Source organism: Triturus cristatus, chromosome 1_1 (genome assembly GCF_964204655.1).
Source record: "Triturus cristatus chromosome 1_1, aTriCri1.1, whole genome shotgun sequence".
NCBI classification, from domain to species: domain Eukaryota; kingdom Metazoa; phylum Chordata; class Amphibia; order Caudata; family Salamandridae; genus Triturus; species Triturus cristatus.
In genome coordinates this window covers 41,957,415-41,983,607 of record NC_140579.1, presented here as the reverse complement: position 1 = coordinate 41,983,607, position 26,193 = coordinate 41,957,415, and the positions used below count along the sequence as shown (strand labels likewise).

The following is a 26,193-nucleotide window of genomic DNA, read 5'->3' as shown; positions in this document are numbered from 1 at the left end:
GCTAGTCACATGACAAGCACTGGAATGTAATTAAAGAAATGATCAAGAAGCCAGTCTCCTACCAAGGTCTCTGCAAAAGGGCATTAGATTGAGTTAACATGGGTAGGCACTGCCATCCTATTCCAGGCGTCCATCCATAGGTGCTTGCATTTCATGTCTGCCTCAACACCATATCAACAGACATAACCAAATGCCAAGTACATTCGAACACTCGATGTTTTAAGCGATTAGTGCAGGCAGATCCACTCATTAGATCACAAGTATCAGCTTCATACTCTGTTTTCATGATTGTTGATAAGTAATTGTAATCATTTTAATGAATCCTTAACATTACGTCTAACACCTCGTACCCTGCTCTCCTCTTCCCCCCAATACGACCGTGCCTCCCAAGTTACACCTCCAAAAGTCACCATGCCTCCCCTCAGCCACAAGTAAACACCGCCCCTGCACTCCTGACTCACTCTTCCCTCTACATACAGCGCCGATCTGTACCACTCCCTACCCCTGGCGCACGGTGACCACCTCTCCGACCTGCGCCCTCTCAGAGATGAATCGTGAGAGAGAGGCTCTCTCTCACGATTCATCATGCCCTCCCTTCCCATGACCACCAGAATACCCCCAGCTCGCCACCTCACATGGCTTACCTCCACCCAGACCCAAAGCACACACCATCTACAATAACATCCTCACCCAACCTTCCCCACGCCCCCGGCTCCTCACCCCCACGGGCTGTGATACATTCCTACGCATGATCTGCCCTCCTCCTCAGGGCTCCCCACACCCTCGTCCAATGGCTCACCTTCCCTCGGGTTCACTCTGCAGTGGCACACGCTGACCTCCTCACTCCCCCTCCCCATGCCCGGACCCTCGGGCTGCTCACCTCGCAGCTGGCACCAAAGGTTGCACACTGGCATGCTATCTCTGCAAGGCGGCCTTTCTTGCCCAGGGTCTCTAGGCGCGCCGGTGCATGGCCTCGGCCAGTCTCGGTGCTGCTCGCTGCACGCCGGGCACAGGTGCTGCCACCCCTCCTGCCGCCAGTGATGCATGGTGCTTCTGTAACCCCTTCGCTGCAGGACTCGCGGGCACTGCGCATGCGCGCGCATGCGAGCCTCCGGAGGTGCCAGATCTGGACTATTAAAACAAGCTCGATTCTCCTGGAAAAAAAGTTCTAATCAAGCACAAGACCTACCAGAAGAGCCCGAAACAAGGCCGACCCCACACAAAGACGAGACTGGGTTAGAAAGGAAAAGAGTATAAGAACAACCATTCAGCGTGCATCACATTGGATTTAGCACGCCTCAGTCGTTCATGCGCCAAATCCCTGCCAGGGGCCGCCACGAATATGTATTGTATCTGATTACTCGTGGTGGCCCCTGGGGTTTGGTGGCCCTGTGCAGGTGCACAGCTTGCACATGCCTAAGGCCGCCCCTGGCATCTGTAAGGCTTCCTTGGTATTCTAAGTCTATCTCTTGCTAGATGCTAGATAGGTCTTCCCCTCTGCACCTTCCTTGTGTTCCAGATCTCGCTTCCATTGCATGCAGGTACTTCTTGCTCAGTTTTTGAAGCATGGCTCTGGCAGGACAGGCACACCAATAAAGAGCCAGGTTGCATGCACATGTACTTCATAACTAGGCAGAAGGCCCAAAATGTGACTAGTGATGCCTCTGGCTGTGTATCTGGTCGACCTGCCTCTAGAGTCATGATAGCAGAAAAACAACTTCCTGGGTCACGGTGGCAGGAAAACAGCTTCCAGGGTCATGGCACCAGGAAAATACCTGTATGTTTTCAGAACTGACTCAAATGGAGTTAATCCTGAAACTCGGTACCCATGGCTTTCTCGTTGTTACTCCCTCTATCCTCCAGAATTATTTTCTATTACTATTTAGCTCTGTGTTGAACTCTGTATTTTAGGTGTGTTTTTCTGCTGTGCAGTAGTCGTATGCCTTGTCTTTGTTCTAAGTCCTTCTTCTTCTGTGCTTTGAGTCTTTGCCTCTCCCCATTTGCATGTTTGGTTCTCCCCTTTCGAGTTGTAAGTTTCTTTTTCTCTCACAGATTTAGGCTCCTTTGTTTCGCTAGTAGGGCCCCCACGCCTCTCTGTACTCTGTCAGGGTTCCATCAAGTCCATCTGTGCTCAAGATCTCTGTGCCTCTATGTATTTTCCCATTTTCGAGACCTCCCTGCACTTTGTACAACTCGCTTCCTCTCTCATGCACTATGCCTTCTCATTTCCAAGTTCATCTCTCTGCCCGTCTTTGTTTATTCTCTCGCTTCTTGATCTCCTCCCCTCCCCCGACCTCTCACAGTTAGCCTATGGCTATAGTAATTCTCCTTCTTCAGGTATCTTCTTTCACAAGCACTTCCCTCTTGTCCCTTCACCCTCAATCCTACAAACCCCCTCCAGCCATTACCACAGACAAACGCTCTGTCTGTACTGGTCCATCTTTTCCCACACCGTGGAAATTGCTGCATTTATTCATTAATCTACTGCAGTCTACATCTAGCCCCTATGGCTATTAATACAAACGCAGCGTCCTACAGTGCAGACTAAACCCGATTGTGTCAGCCCTATGGACCCCTGAGCCCAGATTTACATGGAAGCTGTGCAACCCCGGGCGGGCAGCAAGTAAAGTTACTGAAGTGCGCTGCGTGAACTGAGAGAGCGGAACAGCGCCACGCCTATTAAGATGCGGCTCGGTTCTGCTCTCTGCCTGCACTGGTGCACTTTTGACTGTCATGAGCTTATGCAGACACCCATGCACCAAGGTCAAGGTCGCTGGAATCAGGTGCCAGGAAAAAGTCAAATGATGCAACGGCGTTAACTAAATTATGCTGCAAGAAAAGGCAAATGATGCGGCATAATGCGTCACATTTTGTGATTGTATTACTTCATTGATTTCTTATTTTTACACTTGTTAGCATTGTCTGGGCATAGGTTGCATCTCTTTAGAACTGGTTTAACACCCAAATATACCAATAAGCAACAGAAAGGTGACCAGTCAACCTTTGCAAAGGGCGTTCCTCTGAGCGGCAACATGAGTTGCTGCATTTTTAGTAACTTTTTGTTAAAATCTACAGATTATGCAGCAGATGAAGGAGTATGTAGCAAATGTGTCAAATCCATAATTTAACGAAAAATGCCGCAGCAGAACAATTGCGTAATTCCAGTCGCCCTGGCTGTAGTGTCGCCGTGAATGAATTTACGACACCAACACAATTATGTGGTGAGGAGCTTTATTTGCATACGTCTTACTCATTTCTTTTCCTGCACCGAACTGCTCCCCTGACTCCTCCTGTTCCCACTCCCATTCTCCTCCCACCTCTAGACCTCCCGTGCTGGTCCTAGCGCCCAGCACGTCTTAAAATATTACATCTCCCCCCTTCTTAAACAACTTGAAAATACCTCAGAAGTGTCCGTGCATATAGATTAACCAATAAACTAAAACAGCATAGTTACAGTTCTTCAATCAGGCGAACAGGTGAATTTGCTGCGGCCGTAGAACTGCCTCCTGAGTCGCCTGCTCCCCTTCATCAGGAGATGGGGACGGCCGATGATCACTTACTAACTCAGGTGCGGCCCCTTTTGACGCACTGCTGGGTGAGGTCAACGCTTCTCTGACATTGGGCGTGCATTTCTGAAAGTGCGTCACATTCCTTGTGATCCTCTTGTCCTCTGACGTGGCTGTGATCATGGTCCCTTTTTGATTTGTCACCAGCAGGGGGCATGCACGATATCGACAGTCTGCTTTTCTCTGTTGTTCTTGCCGCACTAGTACCCAGTCTCCCTCCTGGATAGATGGCTGTGCAGCTTTTCTCCGTCTGTCTGCATATTCCTTCATCTTCTCCTTCTTCAGTCTGTCTCTTGTGGCTTATTTTTCGTGATCAGAGTCTTGATGAATACCACTAGCTACATCTTCCCAAGCCGGTATTCTTGTGCGCACTGTGCGACCCAGCATTAAAGTTGCAGGGCATCTCTCTGTGGTAGTATCTGGTGGGGTTTGATAGGCTTGTAATACCTCATTTAAAGCCACTTGCACATCACACTTTGAAAGTTCTGCTTGCTGGATGTTTTTTTTTTTAGAGTGGCCATGATTCTTTCTACCATCCCATTGGCCTGCGGCCACAAGGGGGTAATCTTCCAGTGTCTGAAATTCAAGTGGTTGGCAAATGCGGCAAATTCTTGCCCATTGAATGGTTGGCCATTATCTGTTTTTACTATCTTCGGTATGCCCCATGCTGCGAAAACCTCATCCAGTACAGGTATAGTGGTGGCAGCTTTGGTTGACGCAATTGGGAAACGTGAGTATTCGTCCATGATGACCAGAATATACTTGCCAGATTGCAATGGGCCAAAGAAGTCTACTGCAACATGATGCCAGACACCATCTGGCAATTCCGACATTTGTAGAGGCGCAGGGGGATCTTCTCGACTTACTAGCTGACATTGCAGGCAGTCTTTCAGTGTAAGTTCTACCATCTGATCAAGAATAGAGAACCAGACTCGCACCCGCAGCGCCCTCTTCGTAGCTACGATACCTCTGTGCCCTTCATGTGCTAAGTTAATGACTCCTTGGCGCAGCTGTTTTGGAATGATGATCCGTTTGTCTCTTAGTAAAAGACCATCCGAGGTGATGGACAGTTCATCCTTGACATGTCTAAAAGAGGACAGTTCATGACTGTCAATTTGTTAACTCTGTCCGGATTCCTATAGATGCCTCCAGCTGTTTGTCTGGACGCAATGTTTTACATTTTGTTGGGTGACATCTTTATTGGTGGCTTCAAGGATGGCCTCCAACAGGACTGCTGGTGGTTTGGCTTGATCCCAATACAAAATGGATATATTCCTCCGCTAACGATGGATTGGATTTGGACGTTGCCTTAAGATGTCTCGACATGTAGTCAGCTGGATTTGCAGCTTTTCCTGGTTTGTGGATGATGGTGTAAGTATACTCTTGAAGGCGAATGCCCCAATGCTCTATTCTGGGTGGCATTTTGGCTCAGGGATTTCCAAAGATGGTTATCAGAGCCTGGTGGTCCGTGATAAGCGTGATGTGTTTTCCGTAGATAAAAATGTGAAAATGTTCACAGGCCCAGACTACCGCCAAGCTTTTCTTTTCGGGCTGAGAATACGCTCTCTCTGTGTCTGTGAGACTCCGACTGGCATATGCTACAATGTATCGTTGATCACCCTCCTTGTCATATTGAGCTAATAAAGCTCCAAGTCCCACGGGACTCGCATCCACGGTGATTTCAGTTTTTCGTCGAGGATTGAAATCCGCACGGTTGTTGGCAGATTCAACAGAAGCTTTAATCGTGTGGAAAGCTTGATTACATCTCGTGGTCCAGTGGAAGGGGTGGCCCTGTTTGGTCAGCTTTCTCAGAGGGTAACTGATAGTGGCATAATCCTTGATATAGCGTGCACAATAGCTTGCCATGCCTAAAAACGAACGCACATCCGCAGCGTCTCGCGGCCTGGGGGTATCGTTAAAAGCTGCGATCTTTTCAGGATCAGGTCTCATACCTGATAAGATATGTCCAAAGAACTTTAGTGTGGATTTGTGAAATTCAAATTTGTCTTTATTTAATGTGAGGTTGGCATCCAACAGAGCATGACAGACTCGGTCCAGCACTGTATCGTGTTCTTACATTGTTGCTCCATAGACGAGAATGTCATTACTGTAGTATAGGGTGTTGGGAATGTGATGGATTACTTTCCTGATGGCCTCTTGAAAAATCTCAGTGGCAGATGAAACCCCAAAACTGAGTCTTTTGTATCTGAATAAGCCTTGGTGAGTCGAGAATGTGGTAATATATCTCGATTTTTCGTTGAGTTCCAGCTGGTGATAGCCCTTGTTGAGGTCTAGTTTGGAGAATATTTGCACACCATTGAGTGACGCAATCATGTCACTGATGTGAGGTCCTGGGTGTCTCTCTCTTTCAATGGCGGTGTTGGGTGCTCTCATATCCACACAGAGACGCACTTTGTCAGGCGAGCCCTTTTTTGGTACTATAACCACTGGAGAGACCCAAGGGGTGGGTCCTGATGTTCTCTCAATGATGTCAGGCCGGAGAAGATCCTGCAGTTCCTCCTCTACAGACTGTTGAAGATGAAATGGAATTTTCCTGTGATGTTGTGCTATGGGGGGTCACACATTCATTTATATGCAATCAAACTTGACAATAAGCCATCTTTCCGATTCCGGTGAATAATTTTGGAAACTTGTGAACTATGTCAGGTTTGTTATCAACTTTGTACAATATTTCCACTAGTCAAAACCGTTCCGTCGTGGGCAAGCTGAGAAGACAATCTGCTTCAGGGCCATCAATGACATGAATACGGGCTGGAATAGTCCTGTCCTTGTATGTGAGATTAGTCTGAAATTGTCCTAGACAAGGAAGAGGTTCCTTTGACATCCATGTGTATACCGGCACGGCAGCTTTATGCAGGTGTGGTTGCGGATTCATTTTATTGTATTAAGCAACGGAAATATAGTTGAGAGATGCCCCACTGTCCAAAACAAACTTGGCCATGTGTGTGTCCATTTGAAGATGTAGTCGCGGATATTTCTTCAGCCTGTCAGGATCCGCGACCATGCAGACATATTCATCACTGTCTTGCGATATTGGTGATAGCAACCTTGACTCACGAGATTGTGATCGACGTGATTTGTATGTGCCATGAGAATGATGGCTGGACTTTGAAGAGCCAGTGGAAGAATCTCTGCGGTCCCACACTGCTTTGGCACGATGCGAGTGTTGGATTGTCTGGATTGTCTGTAACTGTCTCTGTGGGTGTCTTTGCGAGGTGCTCCGCAGACGTTCTCAAAGTGCTTGTCCCTGCCACACTTCCTGCATTTTTGGCCTAGTGCAGGGCAAGTTTCCCTGTGAGGGAAGTCTTATCCACAGCGATAGCATTTAAGTTGGCACTCCTGTCGTTTATCAGATCGACTGGTACTGCGACGATGACGACCTGTATAGTGAGACTGAACTTTGGGTCTGGATGATCGTTGCTTTGCAGGGGAAGACCTAGTGGTGTTGCGAGATTGGAGCCGGAATGCCTGTTATCATTTTTCGCCTCTTCCAGCTTCCATTCGCTTAGCATGTTCTTCTGCTTGATCATGTACTCGCGTCATTTCTTCAATCTCATCCAGAGAGTAACTTTTCTTTAATAGACGTCTGCGTAATGACTCAGACTGGCATCCTTCTATGATTCACAGGCAAAGGGCTTCTTCCGTCGTGAAAGAGTCAAAGTCACAGTAGCGGGCCAAGCGTCTAAGTCTCGTGATGAATGTACCCATGGGCTCATCTTTTTCTTCAGATGCCAGATTGAATGTGTATCTTTCATAATCAATGTTCTGTTTGTGAAGACATTTTCTGTTTAGTGAGTCACGCATGTTTGCATAAGACGAAGCAGCATCAGCCGGAAGTTCCTTTATAATCTGACCAACATCTTTCCCGTTGAGATTGCGCAGTGCAATCAGTTGCTGATCCTCCTCAGTCACATGGGAACCTTTCATGAAGTCTTCAAAGTCTTCTAGCCATTCCTGCCAGTGAAGGCCCATGCCTCCCCCCGAAATAAGGACTAGGGGTTCCAGCGGGCATAAAAAAGGGCCTCCAAGCATGCCAAGTCTGTGGCCTCCAATTTGCGATGTGGACGTAGGGGACTCCAGCCTGGCGCTGGCGTTAGCAGAGGTATGAAGCTGTCATGACGTTGGGGACCTAGACATGATAGATTGAACTGCAAAATACAGGTGAGCAATGGATTGGTATCGAAGAGTTTAGACACAGGAAGTCTCACAGAGCCTGTCACCTGGCGCAGATGCAGTAGCGTTGACACTATCAGTAGGCAAGGTACGGTGCGGGCTCAGCAGCAGGGAGCCTAGGGAATGTCGCAGTCCCACCAGCCACGCGACGTATGGTTACTACCACGAGCAGTAATAGAGATCAAGATTGTGCAACAGAAGAGAAAAACGTGTGGTCCACTCCTCACGCTGATATCAGTCTGTAATGGTGCGAAAACACATATGGAAACCCATTTGCTACTGGTTTGAGGTGATTTCCAGCACTTGCCAGACCTCAACATGGCCGTCGGCAATTCTCGCAGGGGATTGGATGAGGCGCCTGACCTCAAGATGGCCGCCGATGAAATCTCGCTCCTTGCGAGAGTATAGTCCAAAAGCAGGTGGTGTTAGCAGCGAGGAAAACAGGCAAGCACCGGTACCTTCGGGCGAGACGAATGCAATTCCCGGGTCAAGGACGAGACCCTACACGCCCTCGAGGACACTTTCAGACAACAGCAGCACGGGCACTCACAGCCCGGATCCTGCGCGACTGGGGTGGGCTCCCGGGTCGCGATGAGACGAGTGGACGGCAAAAGGCACACACGACTGGGGTGGGCTCCCGGGTCACGGTAAAGAGAGTGCACGGCAGGGGTACAAACGACTGGGGTGGGCTCCCAGGTCGCGGCACAGCCCCACAGCTCCGAGGCAGCGGAGCGGACAGCAGACACAGCAGGGGCACAACGCGACCGGAGAAAGCTCCCGGTGCACGACACAGCACAGCAGCTCCGAGGCAGCGGAGCGCTCGACGGGACACAGGTAAGACAGCCAAGGTCCACAACCACCTTCGTCGCCAGTTGTAGTGTCGCCGTGAATGAATGTACGACACCGACACATTTATGTGGTGAGGAGCTTTGTTTGCATACGTCTTACTCCTTTCTTTCCCTGCACTGAACTACTCCCCTGACTCCTCCTGTTCTGCCTCCCATTCTCCTCCCACCTCTAGAACTCCTGTGCTGGTCCTAGCACCCAGCACGTCTTACAATATTACACTGGCCATAGGGCAAGGGTGTCTGCATAGTGGAAAGCATAGGCTTTGTGCTGGAAGGGTCCTTTCAAGTACAAAACTAGGCTTTTAGGTATTTCACACTTTATGTGTGCTGTACAATGCAGCCCACATGCAAAGTGGGAAAAACAAGGAGAAATGAAAACATTTCTCCTCGTTACATCTGCCTTGAAGAGGCGCAAGATTTTGGTATAAATCCCTGTCTGTAATTCTTCGTAGATAGAGATTTACGTCAAACCCATGGGTGTTTCATGGGCACGCCCAAGCACCACCCATGAAACAACCCTTGGTACAAAGTGGCACAAGGGAACGCATTGATATACCCTTGGTGTAGAGCAGTGTTCGGTAAACCTAAGCTTGAGCTTGCTGCACCTTTGCTGAAGAGCAGGACCCAGCTACACCCAACACTTAAGCTTGTTCAGCCATGATGTAGGTCAGGGCCTAGCTACTTCAATTCTTGTGCTGCCACACCCTTGGTGATGAGCAGGGCCCAGCTACACCCAACACTTCTGCTTACTACATCCTTGTTAAAGAACTGAGCCCTGCTAGACCCAACCCTATGCATGCTGCACACTTGGTGAAGAGCACGCCCCTGGTAAAACCTATGCTGGTGCTTGCTGCAGCCGTGGTGCTGTGCAGAGTCCAGGTACATGCAACGCTATGCTCACTGCACCCTTGGTGTAAAGTTGGACCTGGCTAAACCCATGCTGCAGCTTGCATCACCCTTCGAGCCGGCTGCTCTCTACTGTTTCACTAGCACATGGCCCTGCTGCCTCCACATCTGCTGCACCTGCTCTTCCTGTGACTGGCCTTTGAGCACCTTAGTGCTTTACCCATTGGATTCTGAATGTAAGTAATCAGTCCAGCACTACATTTCAACTTCTACACCATGGTCCAGGGCCCAGATTTACGAATGCTTGGCACCACGTTTGCATCACTTTAGTCGCGCAAAGTGTGAGGGTTAAATCTACTATCCAACACAAGTCAGGATTTTGGTTGGCTAGTTTACCAAAGTAACGTAAAGTTGTGCAATGCACTGCTTGCGTTACTTTGCACCAAGGGGAGGTCTCATGAGGGGCACCTGGGTGTTGCAATGCAGCCACCCATAGTAAATCTTTGACGCAAGGCAACACTGCACCAAAGTTGCTGCACTGTCTGGCGTCAAAGGGAGAGACAAAAAATGTGTCATATCTAGTAATATATGGTGCATTTTTTCTCTCTCCAGCTCTGGGGCACTTTTAACAGCCATGTACCAACGCACACATCCATGCACCATGGGGTAAGAGTGCGTGTGTTCTATGAAGCATAGGTTTGGTACTGGAAGGGGTCCCTTCCAGTACAAAAACTAAGCTTTAAGGTTTTTCCCACTTTGTAGGTATGTTGTACAATGCTCTAAATCACAATAAGTACTCCTTGGATGCGTGGATGATGACCCCGTCTCTTCTATAACAGACCCTGATACAGTACTAATGGGAAGTCCTAAGATGAAGAGACCCACTAAGGAGTGGGGAAGGAAACCATTCCTTTTGTTATAATTACCCTCACACACCCTAGTGGACTCATGCTTCATCATCAGGTCACCCTGATGCCCAAAAGTCAGGGTGGGCTCGACCGTATTTCAGGGATAATGTGACCAGGGGGAATTAAAGATTAAAAAACCGCAAGCAAATCCTCGTATCCCTTTATTTTTATTTTTGCATCTACTAGGGTTATAAAAATTTGTAAAAAGGGGGGGTAAAATAGAAGTATTTATGGTCCTATGACCATAAAGCCAATATATTTCAGTCCTGCAAGGACCTTAAAGGTCCAGGACTTTCTTCAGGGCAACCACTAGGGAGAGTGAGGGTAATTAAAACAAAAGGAATTGTTTCTTTCCCCACTCCTTAGTGGGTCTCTTCATCTTAGGACTTCCCATTAGTACCGTATCAGGGTATATTATAGAAGAGACGTGGTCATCAGCCACCCATCCACGGAGTACTTATTGTGATTTAGTGGTTTGCATACGGGAGGGTGTACTCCCTCGTGAGATTTTCCTTGTTTGCCACAGTTGTGTTAAGGTACAATGCAGCACAAATGCGAAATTGGAAAAACAAGGAGAAATTAAAAATTTCTCCTCGTTACGCCTGCCTGGAGGAAGTGTACATTTTGATGCAAATCCCTGTCTAACACTGTCTGTAGATAGACATTTGCATCACAAACATGGGTGGTTTCATGGGAACACCAATGCACCACTCATTGAACGCCCACCTGACACAAAGTAACACAAAGCAGCATATAGAGCAATTTTATGGCAAGGCACGGAGGCCAATATTATGCATGTTTCTTTAATTGCAACTCACAGCAGCAACACCAAACAATGTAAAGAATTTAGAACATTCATTTAACATTCCAAAGTCCATATAATCCTGTGACAGCCAGCCATATTCCTTCTTTGTTGCTGCTCACAGATAAGATAAGGTCGCTCTCATTTTGGTCTTCATTTATATTGTTGGGGATAATTTTAATCTACTTTGTGATTGTAGTGATTTACATACTGTGATTTTTTCTTGCCTTGTTTTAATGATTCATTTCTTGTTTTGTCTGACAAATCTTGATTTTGGGGCATATGTATCAAAAACCGAATTTGCGATTCTCAAATAGCGATTTTTTGAGAATCGCTATTTGAGAATTGCAAAACGGGATGTATTTAAAAATTCGCAAATATTTTGCGATTTCTTAATATTCCTTAATTGCGATTAGCAAATTGCGAAATCGCAATTAAGGAATACCTTCCCATTCATTCCTATGGGCCAGGAGACCCATAAGAATGAATGGGAAGTATTTCTCAAATTGCGAATCGCAATTTGCTAATCGCAAATTGAGAATAATTTCAAAGGTGCAAGGGTGTCATGATGACACCCTGATGCACCCCTGAAATGAGCATGTGTGCGCATATGGTGCACATACATGCCCTAAGGGTATGTATGTGCGCCACGTGGCACTTTGAAAAATGCCAAAAAGTGCATTTTTCAAAGAAATCGCAAATTACCACCAACTAGAAGTTGGTGGTAATTTGCGATTTCTTAAGGATAAATCGTACAACTTGGGTGCGTGTTACATAGCATTTAAGGAATCGCAATTTGCGATTTCTTAAATGCTTACGCAAAATTAAGAAATCGTAAAATTAGCGATTCCTTAATTATGCGATGCGAAAATGGCTCATACATACCGTTTTGCGATTTTGTATTCGCAAACGCTGTTTTTTTGCGATTCGCAGCGTTTGCGAATACAAAATCGTTTGATACATATGCCCCTTAATGTTTTAAATGAATCTTTGCGGCTGAATAATTCGTAATTTCCTTTTAGGGTGCTGGCTTTTATTATTGTTCAATCTCGGTACCTCCCTTGTTCTTCTTTTAGTGTTATTAAGGAACTCGTTTAATGTATTTCACAGACGAGCGCGAGGGAGACTGTTTGCTCGACTCGCGCTCGCGCTTCCTTTCTTCGTTTCACCGTTGCGCACCCAATGCGGAAGATCTTAAAAAACGGAGCAAGAGCTTCCGTTTGAAAGTTTAGTGAACAATGAATATTTTGAATGCCGAGAGCGTGCCGAGGACACAGATTCATCCACTTTTTAGGCTTTCAGTGCCTCGCGCATGGCCATAATCACGCAGTGACCGCATGAATCACCCATCGAATCATTTAGTTATTTATTTATTTACAGCGCGTGTTTCAAATCGTAACAGTGTAAATGATTCATGCCTCAATACCACAACTAAAACTGCTTTCTTACGTTTTAAAATAAGAGTATATACAATATCAAACAGGCAGAATGATTTACCTCATCACCTCCTTCACTTTGGAAAGATTTTGATCCTCATAGGCTACCGTACTTGCATCACATGATGCAGCAGCCATTTTGGATTGGTCTTTTCTACTTTTAATCTATTACTTTGTGGCAGCCATCTTTTGGACAAGCAAAAGTGGCAGAACCCAATTGTTTATTCCTTGTCAGACAAGGATCAGTCTAACTGTCAGCTTGGCTTCACCTGAGAACACTGTGAGGAAAACGACTCAATTTATTCTTACTGACCTTTTTTTGCGCAAATGTATATTTTAAGTGGGATTCTATTTATTTGGGTTTTGATTTTAACTATTATAGGGAATTTCATTTTAGTTTTAAAGATGGAAAATAACAATGATAAACATGATGCCCTGGATTTAAAAGTTAAGGGTTGTGTAGATCAGGCTATGTCTGCTCTAGCTTTACAACTTGACAAAAAACTAGATGAATGTGTAAATAAATTGGAGGACAGGTTTGCCAAAAGTATTCCTAATGAGGAACAATTTTGGTCTGTGGAGGAAATTTGCGAAGAACCTCATGCAAGTGGTTCGGGCAGGAAAGTGCCCCATAAAAGAAAACATATGTCCTCAAAAAAGGATAATTTAAACGAGGCTGCCTTTAACTTGACAGGCATTAAGGGTAAAGCTCAAAGAGGCTATAAAAGGCCAGTATGACTGAGGCTATAAATGCCAAAAAGGGTGATCACAGGGCGATCGTTGTGACGAATCTTCGAGTAGCGGGGATATTATCATCTCATGTTCTTCAGATTTTGGATCCTCAGATGAGGATGACCCCCTTACACAAAGGTTAAGAAAGATATAGACACAAATTCTCAAGGTCAAGTTATCGATCCATTTGGTGAGCTCATGTTTGACCCCAATACAATCCAACACCCACTCTCACCACAATGGGTGCCGGCTAAACATGTGGCTCAATACATAGAGTATTGGATTCGCAAAGAAATGCCTAAAGAGGTCAGGACACGTTTGAGATCAGAGTGTCCTAGACCATCACTAGCCAACAAGGTCGCGTTCACACCCGAATTAGACCCTAAGATACTCACCTTTTTAAATAAAATGGGTAGAGATCCAAGAAGGGTCCTTGATAAGGGTTTAAAAGGGTGCCAAGACCGGCTCCTTGATGTCTTTGGCCCCTTGACTAAATTTTTTGATATCTGCGAGGAGGCATATACTCAACAGGGCATAATTAATGTAGAGGACTTACGTCAAAGGGTGCAAAGGGCAATCTGCTTATTGGGAAATGCTAATGCTTCCCTCTGTATCGAAAGGAGAAAGAGTCTTCTAATGAAAATAGACCCAAAAATGGCAGACCTTGCTGGAAAAGAGTCTGGACATTCAGCAAATGGCTTACTCTTTGGTGAAGAGTTTGTAAAAGAAATGGCAAAATACGCAGGAGCCTTTAACTCTATCCAAAAGGTTCAGAAGGATATTAGGAGAGTTTTTGGCACGGATCTGGTATTTCGAGAGGCTCCTTCCCAAGAGGTGGCTTTAGGGGTGGAAGTTACCAATCAAGCTCAAATTTCCCAGGATTTTTTCCTCAGAGACAGAGAGGAAGTAGAGGTCGCTTTAGAGGTGAAAGAAGATCAAGATACCAAGGTATGTTTTCAAAACAACCATTTATCTTCCCTTGTAAAGGTGGGTGGAAGACTTGCTCTGTTCTTGGACAGATGGAAAGAAATTACCTCGGACCCTTGGGTATTACAAACGGTGTCAGGTTATCAAATAGATTTTGTCGCCAAACCGATTAAGGTACGGAGACTTCCTCTTCTAAGATTCGCAAAAGAACAAGAAGAATTGGTATGTCAGGAGGTATTAGAATTGGAAAACAAAGGTGCCATAGAAAAGGCGGAGAATTCATGTGTTGGGTTTGTAAGCAATCTCTTTTTGGTAGAGAAAAAAGACAAAACAATGAGGCCTGTAATAAACCTGAAGGATGTGAACGAATGGGTAGAATACAACCATTTCAAAATGGAAGGTATTCACATGCTGAGAGATGTATTAAGGAAAGGAGATTGGTTGACCCGCCTGGATCTGAAAGATGCTTATCTGACTATTCCTGTTTGTGTACATCAAAGAGATTTCTTGAAATTCCTTTGGAAAGGGACCATGTGGAGGTTCAAGAGCCTTCCCTTTGGCTTGACTTCTGCCCCTTGGTGCTTCACCAAAGTGATGCGACACATAGCTGCTTGGTTATGGTCAAGGGGAATAAGACTAATAATTTACCTGGACGACATTCTCATAATGTCAGTAGACAAGGTTCAAGCTCAGGAACACACGGCTCTTGCAGTCAGGGTTATAGAAGATCTGGGTTTTATAGGAAATATAAAGAAATCTTGTCTAGTACCCAGTCAGGAGACTGTATTTCTTGTTTTTCAGATCTCGACCTTGGATTGTGTCTTGAAATTACCGATGGAAAAAGTCAGGAAGATTCGCAGAGAGGTGCGAAGATTACTAGAATGTGTTTGGGTTCCACTGAGACAGGTTGCGAGGGTTATAAGACCTCTTACGGCCTCTATTCAGGCGATCTTCCCAGCTCCCCTTCACTACCGTGCTCTACAGAGAATGAGAACCTTATACCTGAACAGGGGAGTGAGCTATTCTCACAAAATACTATTAGACTCAGAGTCCAAAGAGGAACTAACTTGGTGGTTAGAGAATCTTGTGGCTTGGAACGGCAAGGCAATCTTTGGACCGAGCCCCGATATGTTCATAGAATCAGACGCGAGCCTTTTGGGATGGGGAGAGAGCTGCGGATCTTTGACAACCGGGGGGAAATGGACAGGGAAAGAGAGCCAAATGCATATCAATTATCTGGAGCTGCTGGCAGGCTCATTTGCAGTAAAGAGTTTTGCAAAGGACAAAGTGAAATGTTGCATTCTTTTAAAGATGGACAACATTTCAGCAGTAAGATATGTGAACAAACTAGGAGGCCCTCGTTCGAAGGCTTTAGCAGATCTGGCAAAAGAATTTTGGCATTTCTGCCTAAGCAAAAACATCATGGTCTTAGCTCAGTACTTGCCGGGGAAAAACAATTCCATTGCGGATTGGAATTCTCGGCAACTAAAGGACTTCCGTGATTGGAGACTAAAGAGTCAAGTATTCTTATCATTGAATCAAAAGTGGGGTCCCTTCAAGATCGATCTTTTTGCCAATCGAATCAATGCACAGGTTCAGAGGTTCTACAGTTGGAGACCAGATCCAGCTGCGGAGGCAGTGGAAGCTCTCTCCCAAGTTTGGAGCGAGTCTCCTTGTTATGCTTTTCCCCCTTTTGCTCTCATTCAGAGAGTCCTATTAAAAGTAAAAAAAATAGCCCCCTTTTGGACGTCTCAAGTCTGGTACCCAGATGTTATGGAGATGTTGATTGCAGACCCAGTACTTCTGCCGAATGTTCCGGATCTGCTAACCAACGCTGTAGGAGATTTTCACGACTTAGTTCTTCAGGGACATTTAAACCTAATGGCTTGGTTGATTTCGGGAGAGCTTGGCAAATGTCAGGCTTATCTCCGGAAGCTTCAAAACTCATTAAAGAATCATGGGCCCCAGGGACCTCTAAGGCATACAGGTTGGCATGCGGGAGATGGATTCATTGGTGTTCTTCGAGGAATTTGGATCCAGTATCGGCTCCTTTAGTTGAAGTTGGTAACTATTTGTCAGAGATCTTCCTTAAAGGAAAATCTTATAGTACCGTTAATATTGGTAGGTCAGCAATTTCGGCTGGTCATGATCTGGTAGATAGCTTTCCTATCGGTCAGCACAATGTAGTTAGGAGACTCTTAAGAAGCGTAAGAATCAAAGCCCCTCCTGGGGCAAAGTATTCATCTCTTTGGGACGTTGACATCGTATTGAAGGAATTGACAAGTTGGTACGAAAATGAATTTTTAAGTCTCAGAGATCTTTCCTTGAAACTGGTTATGTTACTGTGTTTAGTTTCCTTCAGGAGAGTTTCAGACGTGAAAGCTTTAGAGATCACTGAACATCGTTTTGTTCCTGAAGGGGTTTATTTCTCTATTTCTAAAAGAACCAAGACTATGTCTCGATCAATTTTCTATCCGAGTTTTGATGATTGTATAAAGCTGTGTGTTGTGAGATGTATACGTGAGTATGAAAGAAGGACTGAATCCCTCAGAAATGTTTCGGAAACACAACCAATCATTTCCTTCAAGTTTCCACATAAAGCTGTATCTACCCCTACCTTGTCTCGTTGGGTCAAAGAGGTCATGAATAGGGCGGGGATCGATTTTAAATAAATTTGACGCTCATTCTGCTAGAGGGGCAATGGCCTCTAAGGCCTTCATCTTGGGTGGTGGTTTATCAGCCATTTTAGCAGCGGCAGACTGGTCTTCTGACTCTGTTTTTAAGAAGTTTTATTTTAAGACTGTGGATTGTCCAGTAAGGAATATTATGGCAAGGCTTTAAACATGCATAATATTGGCCTCCGTGCCTTGCCATAAAATTCAGATTTTCCACAGCTTGGGTGGGTAGAAAATCGTGATTTTATTAAAGACACGGAGGCTGATATTATCCCTCCCTGTGTTTTTTTCTCTCCCATTGATATAATTTTTGTTCTTGAATTTCAGGTGGTGATGTGAAGAAGTAATCTACGGATGAGATTCTTTTCGTTCTCTGGACTTCTTCTCTTACGTTATAAAGATTTGGATATCGAGTAAATCTTTTGACTTGTTCGCAGCTTAAAGAAGGAATATGGCTGGCTGTCACAGGATTATATGGACTTTGGAATGTTAAACAAATGTTCTAAATTCTTTACATTGTTTGGTGTTTCTGCTGTGAGTTGCAATTAAAGAAACATGCGTAATATCAGTCTCCGTGTCTTTAATAAAATCATGATTTTCTACCCACCCAAGCTGTGGAAAATCTGAATTTTGCTTTACTTTGGAATACTATCCAACGCAAATCATAATTTCGTTAGATAGTAAATCCCACCCCAACACTGTGCTTGGTATGCATCACAAAAGTGGTGCACACCCGGCGCAAAGCATTAGGAAATCTGGGCCGATGTTTTATGGATTTAGTCAATATTTTTGGGGATGTTTTGCCAAGCAGGAGAAGTCGCTGTTCACCTCTCTACATTTGTGATCTTTCTGAAAAGTGCTTTTGTTCTGTGTACTCTCCCGGCTGCATATATATTGAATGTATCCAGGTCAGTTATCTATACATAGGTATGCAATATATGTTATTAGAGCAGATCTTAATTTCCTATTGACTCAGCTGTGTTGGTCTTGACAATAAAATGTTAAAAGGTCTTTTGTGATTAAGGGATCATGATTACAAACCAGCAATATGCATAATCAACCCCACTGTTCTTTTCACTGACAAAACCACTGCCCTCTTCACAAAAAACAGCGCTGTCTCCAGAGCCCAAAAGATAACTGTATCCTGAGCAGGGAAGACTGCTGTCTCCCGACCTGCGACCTGACAACTGCGCTACCAACTGAATTGACAAGATCACTGCTGGCGGTATATCCGAAAAGGATGTGGGAATTATCAATGTGGCAAAGTATTGTAGTTTAAATATCAATGACCAAGATGTTGAGAAGGTAGTTATATATAGGTAAGAATAGATTTACTATACTGAGCTTTGCTTCTCCGTAGCGTGAGGATAGCTTGTGGATTTCGTAGTAGTCCATGCAATGCCCAAAAGTAGGGGGGGGGCGTCGGGGATTTCTTCAACTTGCCTAAATATGGCTTCATCCTGCGAGAGGGGCCGCACAGCTTCAACCAACGAATAAAGTGCGTGCTCAGGTGCTGCAAGGGAAGGGTTCCCGTTAAGGGGTTCCTACCGCCCTTCTGTGCACCAATCCTCGAAACACTATCACTTCTAGGCTCTACTAGTTATCGCAGTCATCCACTGACTCAATAGACCAAAATACTAGGGATAGCAGAAGTGACATTACACAGTTTTTGAGCCACGATGATGTAACAAGGTTTATTTGTTGCACCCTTTTCCCAACAACCTCCTATTGGCTATGAGGGGCTAACCTCCTAGGACTCCAAAAACACCTAGGGAGTTGAGAATACGGAAAGTAAAATGGATCTCATAGATCCCTGTTAAGAGTTAGGTTTTGACGCTCCCTGGTGGCAGATGTACCAAAGGGAGAGCCAGGGTCGTAGCAATTAATGGATGTTACTGCATGGACACCCCTCATTGGCATAGATACACCTTGCTAGAAGTAAGTGGGAGGTGGTCAAAATGACTCAATGCTCACTGCTGTTTGAGACATGATATAAAGGCTGGATTACCAAAGGCTCCCGGTAGTAAACTCATCCCTGGTAGGGAAATTGAGGAATTGTGACCATCACCATAACCTGACGGACCAGATCAGCAGATGTGGTGCCAGATCAAAGGTTTACGCCAGTGGGACCAGCTGCACTCTGCAATGTAACCAAATTGCTTCCCCTGACTCTAAATAGAGAGCTTGGGGCACCAGCAACTCATGGCTGTGCTCCCTGTTTGCCAAACTTTAAATAACTTCCCCAGTCTTGCAGAGAAAGATTAACAGCTAGGTCCAGGTTCAAGTTGGCTACTGAAATACTTGTAAAGAACTACTTTATCTAAAGTGGAAACCTCTATAGCATGGCAAGTCTACATCCAGGAGCAGGCATCTGAAGCTGTTCTGGTGAAGTTCCCTGGATGTCTGCAGGTTGACGGGTGCAGACAACAGGGTAGGACAATGCCAGAAATGCATGCAGTCTACAAGGTGAGGAAATGTCCTCCTAAGAAAGAATATTCCCACTGTCCTGTTTTCAGTGCCAGCAGCATACATGATGTCCTAGGATCATAATCTAAGAAGGGACAATAACCAATTATTTTCAGGACCCTCCCCTTCCAGAGGAGGGAGTCTTGTATGTGTCTGTCCCCAAAACATTTGAATCTCTCAAGATGGGGAGAGAATCTATTTCGGATGGCTAATCTCAAGCATCTGGCCAGCTGCTATGATGTCACCTTGATGAAAAGGTACTGCATGAAGCAAATATTTTATGTGTTCCTTGCTCAAGGGCCAGTAGCTTGTCATCAATGCAGGGCATTTATGGCCTATTAGCTTTAAGGCAGGAATGGGGCTCACTGCATGATTCTGACCTCGTAGAAACAGGATCATCGTCTTTGCCAATCGATTCCATTGCAGTAGTCAATCCAAGAACTTAACACCGCAGAACAAAGTTAATCCTTGCAGCAGATGCAGCAGATGCAGCAAATGTAGGATTCTTCAGAGGATGTGCAGGCAGTTAAAGGAATTTTGTTGATGCTGACCTGTGGAATCAGTGATATGTTTGCATTCATGTTGACTCCCAAGTGCTAGCCATTTGGAGAGTGAGACAACGAAGAGCCCAAAGAAGGTAGCCAGTCAAATAGTTATAAAACTAAAAGCAGTACTTCAGTCGTTAAGAAGTTTAGGCTTAACCAAGTTCTGATCCGTCCAATTATGGACATGTGTTTAGCAGTCCCTCATTTTCCAGTCAGTCCTAGATCTATTAGATTATTTGATGTGAATCTGAGTATCATCTGTATACATTACCAGCCAATGTTGAAGCTCAGAAAGACTCTAGCCAAGGAAATGACCTGGTTGATGCGGATGTTTGTTGTGCAGTTCTATTGGTTGGTTAAGATGCCAGATGTACATGGTGAGAGCAACTGAACAAGGAGGTGACCCGCTAAAGGACTGCTTCTCAAACATTGTCCCTCTAACATCGCATTAAGATGAGCAAGGATTTTTTAGTACTTTGTAGTTATTGGAGTTTAATGCCTCTGGAAGACTACGAAGAAGGACAATGTGCAAGCCTCACCCTAACCACAGTGAAGTCATCAGCAATTCTATGTCAGGACCGGAGGCTCCGATTATGCTTCTCATTTCTCTGCTTTTTATTACTCAGCAGCCAATCAAAACACTTATGTATAAAAAACTACAAATCCCATGACTCATCAGCGCTCCTGACAACCATAGAGTATAACATATAAATGTCCCAACTGAGGCAACTACTTCCTCTTTCTTTGCTGCTCCGCAGCCAGTTAGGTGCCTCTTACTTTACCTTTTTACATTGTGTAGTGTGCGGTCGTTCTGTGCTTTGATTCATTGCTGGATCGTATGCTAGTGTATATTTGCTCATACCTGTGTTTTTTGCTTAGCGCAATCGTGTGTCCGCTGTGGGGAGCATTTGTCAGCTCCTTCTGTAGGGGAAGCGCGGCGGCCAAATCCAGTTTTGCCTCGCGCTCTTGTTCGCGAGGCCTCCCGCGCCGGGCGCGACGTGCCTTTTGCAGTTTTTCCTGTGGATAGGGAGTGAGGGGGCGAGGACTGCGCGTCGCTCGACCGCGCAGTCCTCTTTTGGTTTTCACGGGCAGCAGCTCCCGCGCATGCGCGGCAGCCATTTTAGGTCAATTTCCCCACAAAGTCCAGAGCGATCAGTTTCTGAGCGGGAACGACCCAAATTTCAAAGTGTTTTCGCCCGTTTCAGCCCCCACCTACGCCAGCTGTTTAGCGAAGGCAGTTGGCTGTACAATCTGTGCATAGGCATTGCCTAGAGAGGCTTTTGGCAAGCCCCTCCCTCCACTTATATCACAAAAGGTTTAGTAGATCTTGGCTTGCCTGGGGTAGTGCCTCTCCCCCTGACTGTCCAACACTGGAAGTTGGTTTGAGGATTTATCCTCCACTGTTCGCTTAACCAATAGCGTAGCTACTTGACTGGGCTCTATCATGGTGGACTATATGTACAAGGAAGATTATTATTATGAATCTGAACCTGCTGGTTCTTTAGAGCAGGACCTTGCAGAAGCATTAGATGCTGGGGTCCAGAAGTCAGTCAATTCAGCTTTGGTAAGGGCTATCGCCCCATTGAAGAGACACCTTAATAAATACGCATTGCAGCAGGCATGGATTCCCGCCAAGCCCAACCCTCCTAAGCCTAGCGCTGCAGAAGTTGTTAACCCACATAATGAGGATTTTGCAAAGTTGGCCGATTCTTTGGCAAAGGATCAAGCTTCATCCACTCAGGATGATCCCTCGGAATCTCTCTACGGAGATCCTGATGATGCATCCTCCGATCAGCAGTCGGATGACCAGGAGACGGCTGAGCCGGCCAAGAAAAAGAGGAAGGAGCACCATTTGGAGACCCCCGTCCAACCTAAGGTACTTACTTTTGAGCCGGCTGATTTTATCCATCCCAATTCGACGGCGTGGCTCCCGTCGCCAGAGGTGGCAGACTATGTACAGTCACACCTCCGTCGGCCTTACGATAAGAACGTCGGGGCCCGACTACGCTCTGAATGTCCTAGGTCGGATTTGGCGGGGAAGGTGGCGGATACCCCCAAGGTGGACCCCACCATGTCACGTACTTGAAGAAGTATGCAAAGGACTCGAAAAAAGGCATTGACCGCGCCTGGCGGTCATGCCAGGATAAGCTTCTCGACTTGTCGGGCCCCACCACAAAAATTTTAGAGTTAGGATACAAGGCCAAGGAATCCAGAGCACCCATCGATCCCGATGAACTGATTGGCTGGGCACAGCGTCTCGTATGCCAGCTGGGAAATGCTAATTGGGCCATGTCTAGCGAAAGGGGGCGGTCCATTCTGTTTAAATTAGACCCCAAGCTAGCAGAATTTTCCACATCAGAGGCAGGGCCCATCGCGGAAGGCCTCCTCTTTGGTCAGCCGTTCCTAAAGGAATGCACAAAGTTTGTGGCGACCTTCAGTGGCCTGGATAAGGCACAAGAGTCCTTGAAACTGGCTTTCCGCCTGGTTTTCACTCGGGCCGGGCGATATAGAGGGCGGTCGTTCAGCCGAGGAAATCAAGGCGCCCCAAGGGGCCAGTTCCATCAACAGCGTGGAGGCCATCAGGACTTCAATTACTCCAACTCTTCCAATTCCTCCTTCTACCCCACCAGACGAGCTCGGAATAGGTTCCGCAGGGGCAGATACAACAGCAACCAGGCCACCCAGCACGACACCGGGAATTCAGGTGACACTGGTTTTATGTTCAGAGGTAATTTTGGGAGGACGCATTTAATCTTTTCTTCCAGTTTGGCGCACGATTTCGCAAGATGCCAGGGTTTTGGAGACCATTCAGGGCTACAAGCTAGAGATGTACAACAGCCCCAGTCAGGGCTCCTTACACCCTCCAATATATTTTTCCCAACACGACCAGAATTTTATCACAGACGAGATCAATTCTCTAGTGCGGAAAGGAACCATCGCCCCGTCACGTCTCCACCCGAGGGGTTTTGTCAGCAATGTGTTTCAGGTAGAGAAAAACTGGATTGTTTATCGCCACTTCAAGATGGAGGCCATCCATCTGTTGCGCGATCTTTTACGAGAAGGGGATTGGATGGTGTGTCTAGATCTCAAAGATGCCTACCTCTCCATTTCTATTTCCGCCCCGCATCGTCGCTTCCTCCAATTCATCTGGCAAGGCATGTGTTACGAGTACAAAGTTCTCCCTTTCGGGTTTACTTCTGCACCATGGTGCTTCACAAAGCTGCTTCGCCCGGTTGTAGAATCCTTGAGAGCACGCGGGGTAAGGTTAATCGTCAATTTAGACGACATCATTCTCATGGCAAGTTGTCCCCGAGTAGTAGTCACTCATCTGGAATGGTCTATCTCTCTCCTTCAGAGTCTGGGCTTTGTAGTGAACCCTCAGAAAGCTATTTTGTCTCCCATGCAGTCCATAGAATTTCTGAGGTTTCAGATAGATTCACGGAGCTGCCAGCTACTGCTGCCCTCTCAAAAGATCAGAACGATCAAAAAGGAATTGCGAATCGTATTGAGCAAACATGTGGTCTCCTTGCGGTCAGTGGCGCGGATTGTAGGACTGTTAGCCTCCTCGATACAAGCCATTTTTCCAGGCCCTCTTCATTATCGGGCACTCCAGCGTTTAAAGATCCAACATCTCCGCAAAGGCCTCGGATATACAGAGAAGATCCCTCTTTCCGAAGAGGCGAGGTGGGAGATGCTGTGGTGGCTTGAACACATGGAGTCATGGAACGGCAGAGCCATATTCCGATCAACCCCGAGATCATGATAGAATTGGATGCCAGCCGCTGGGGCTGGGGAGCGCATTGCGGCTCAATATCCACTGGGGGACGGTGGTCCCAACAGGAACTCTCCTTGCACATAAACTGATTGGAACTGCTGGCAGGCTCTTTCGCGATCCGCAGTCTCTCACCCCACAAGACAGATTGTTGCATTCTTTTGTGAATGGACAATGTCTCAGCGGTCCGCTATGTCAACAAACTGGGGTGAACGAAATCGAGAGATAGCCAAGGATTTTTGGCATTATTGCCTACTCCACAGGATTTCAGTAGTGGCAGAGTACCTCCCGGGTCGAAGCAACGAGGTAACCGATTGGCACTCTCACTACCTTCAAGACTTCAGCGACTGGAGAATCCATCCTCGAGTCTTCCGGGCTCTGAATCTCCTATGGGGTCCGTGTCATTTGGACCTTTTTGCCTCCTGTCTCAACAGGCAGTTACCGGCGTTTTACAGTTGGCGTCCAGATCCGGAGGCGTTAGCCTCAGATGCGTTTCTCCAGACATGGCCCCAGACTCTGAATTATGCTTTCCCTCCATTCTCGATGATTCCCAGATTCTTGGCCCAAACCAGGCGCCAACAAGCGGAGATAATACTCATCACCCCGCTATGAAGGGCTCAGGCTTGGTTCCCGACCCTTCTGAAAATGTCTTGTGCTGTACCTCCTCTCCTTCCTCAGAAATGGAATCTATTGCTAGATCCTCAGAAGGCTCCTCATCCCTTGATAGAGTTGGGACAGCTTCCGCTGGTGGCTTGGCGAGTTTCAGGGATCGCTGGGAAATCCCAGGACTTTCGAGTGAAGCTCACAAGTTCATTAATGAGGCATGGTCATCCAACACTCATAAACGATATTCATCTGTTTGGAGCAGATGGTGTAGCTAGTGTTCTCAACAGAACACAGATCCCGATACAGCATCTGTCTCCATGGTAGTGAACTTCTTGGCCTCCCTGGCGTCCTCTGGGCTAGCGTACCAGACCGTGAACAATTTTTGGTCCACCATATCGGCAGGCCACGTTCCAATAGATGGCAAATCAATTGGAGAACATCCCTTAGTTTGTAAACTGCTTCGGGGTATTAGGATGGTGAAACCTCCGTGCCCCAGATACTCAGTCCTTTGGGACATATCCGTGGTCCTACGGTTTATGGAATCATGGCCGGCCAACAGATACCTATCTCGAAAACAGCTTTCAGCGAAATTAGCCATGCTGTTATGTCTGGTTTCCAGCAAAAGGGTTTCAGATATCCGCGCCCTTGATCTCGCGGGCCATCGGTTCACTCCTGAAGGGGTAACTTTTCTTATCTCCAGACGAACTAAAGGACATTCCACCTCGGTTTCTTATCCGGCGTTCCCGGATAATTATAAACTATGTGTAGTCCAATGCTTGAAAGCGTACAAGGTAAGTACGGCTGAATTCAGGTCTGATATGAGGGGTCAATTGTTCATTGCTTTGCAAAAGCCTTTTCGACCAGTGACACCCGCCACCTTATCTAGATGGGTGCGGGGGCTCATGGAAGAAGCGGGCATTGATGTCTCAAAATTTGGCGCACATTCGGTCCGAGGGGCGATGGCATCCAAATCTTTTTCTATGGGTGTAAGTTTTGCTGATATAATGAGTGCAGCTGATTGGTCTGCTGAATCTACATTCAAGACATTTTACTATAAGCCTATATTGGATGTGGCGTCTGTAGTGGTGGCTCAGCTTTGAACAAGCATAATCGGAGCCTCCGGTCCTGACATAGAATTAAACATTTGCGAACATACGTGACAAGAATTTTCTATTCTATTAAGGACAACGGAGGAGAGGATTATCCCACCCAAGGATACAATACTGTTGTTCTGTATTATGCTGAACTAATATGCCTTTAGAGTGGTTCCATTGTATAAGTTTTCTCTTCCCTCCCTTGTTGTATAATGTCATAACTATGTTTTCCGTGGACTTTTACCTCGTATTACGAAGATTTATTTCTGTTTCAGGGTCAGATGGCAAGTGAAACGTACAACTCTTCTACCTTGATTCAGTCAAAAGGTTATTCCTTCTCGAGTTATGTAGCGCTTGTTCACCGAGTGCTGGAAGTTTATGGAATCATCTTCACGTTCTGCGGATTGAAGTTCATTCGTCCAGGGTCGGGGCCGTGAAGGACTCTAACATCGGGGACATCGTTTCAAGATAGTGTTTGGACAAGGTTCATTTTAAATATGCTGTGATCAAACAAAGAAAGAGGAAGTAGTTGCCTCAGTTCGCACATTTATATGTTATAATCTATGGTTGTCATGAGCGCTGATGACTCATGGGATTTGTAGTTTTTTACACATAAGTGTTTTTATTGGCTGCTGAGTAATAAAAACAGAGAAATAAGAAGCATAATCCTCGCCTCCATTGTCCATAATAGAATTGAAAATTCTTGTCACGCATATTCGCAAATTTTGAATTGTTCTTTGATGTGCAACTAAGCAATAACCTTGCTTCACTTTGGA

The 26,193-nt window shown here is 46.0% G+C and overlaps 1 protein-coding gene across 3 annotated transcripts in view; it reads left to right on the top strand.

Moving 5' to 3' along the window:
* Positions 1–26,193, top strand: part of LOC146869311 (prolargin-like) — a 139,869-nt gene that overhangs the window by 100,049 nt on the left and 13,627 nt on the right. For 2 of the 3 annotated variants that reach the window (XR_014979820.1, XM_085647339.1), the window contains one exon: positions 17,262–17,945. The exons of the other annotated variant lie outside the window; for it this stretch is intronic. Coding sequence is in view for 1 of the 2 variants with exons in the window: in XM_085647339.1 (XP_085503465.1) it covers positions 17,262–17,281 (20 nt within the window). In the remaining variant the exon portion in view is untranslated. Of the gene's footprint in view, positions 1–17,261; positions 17,946–26,193 lie in introns of those variants that run through there. 3 annotated transcript variants of the gene reach the window in all.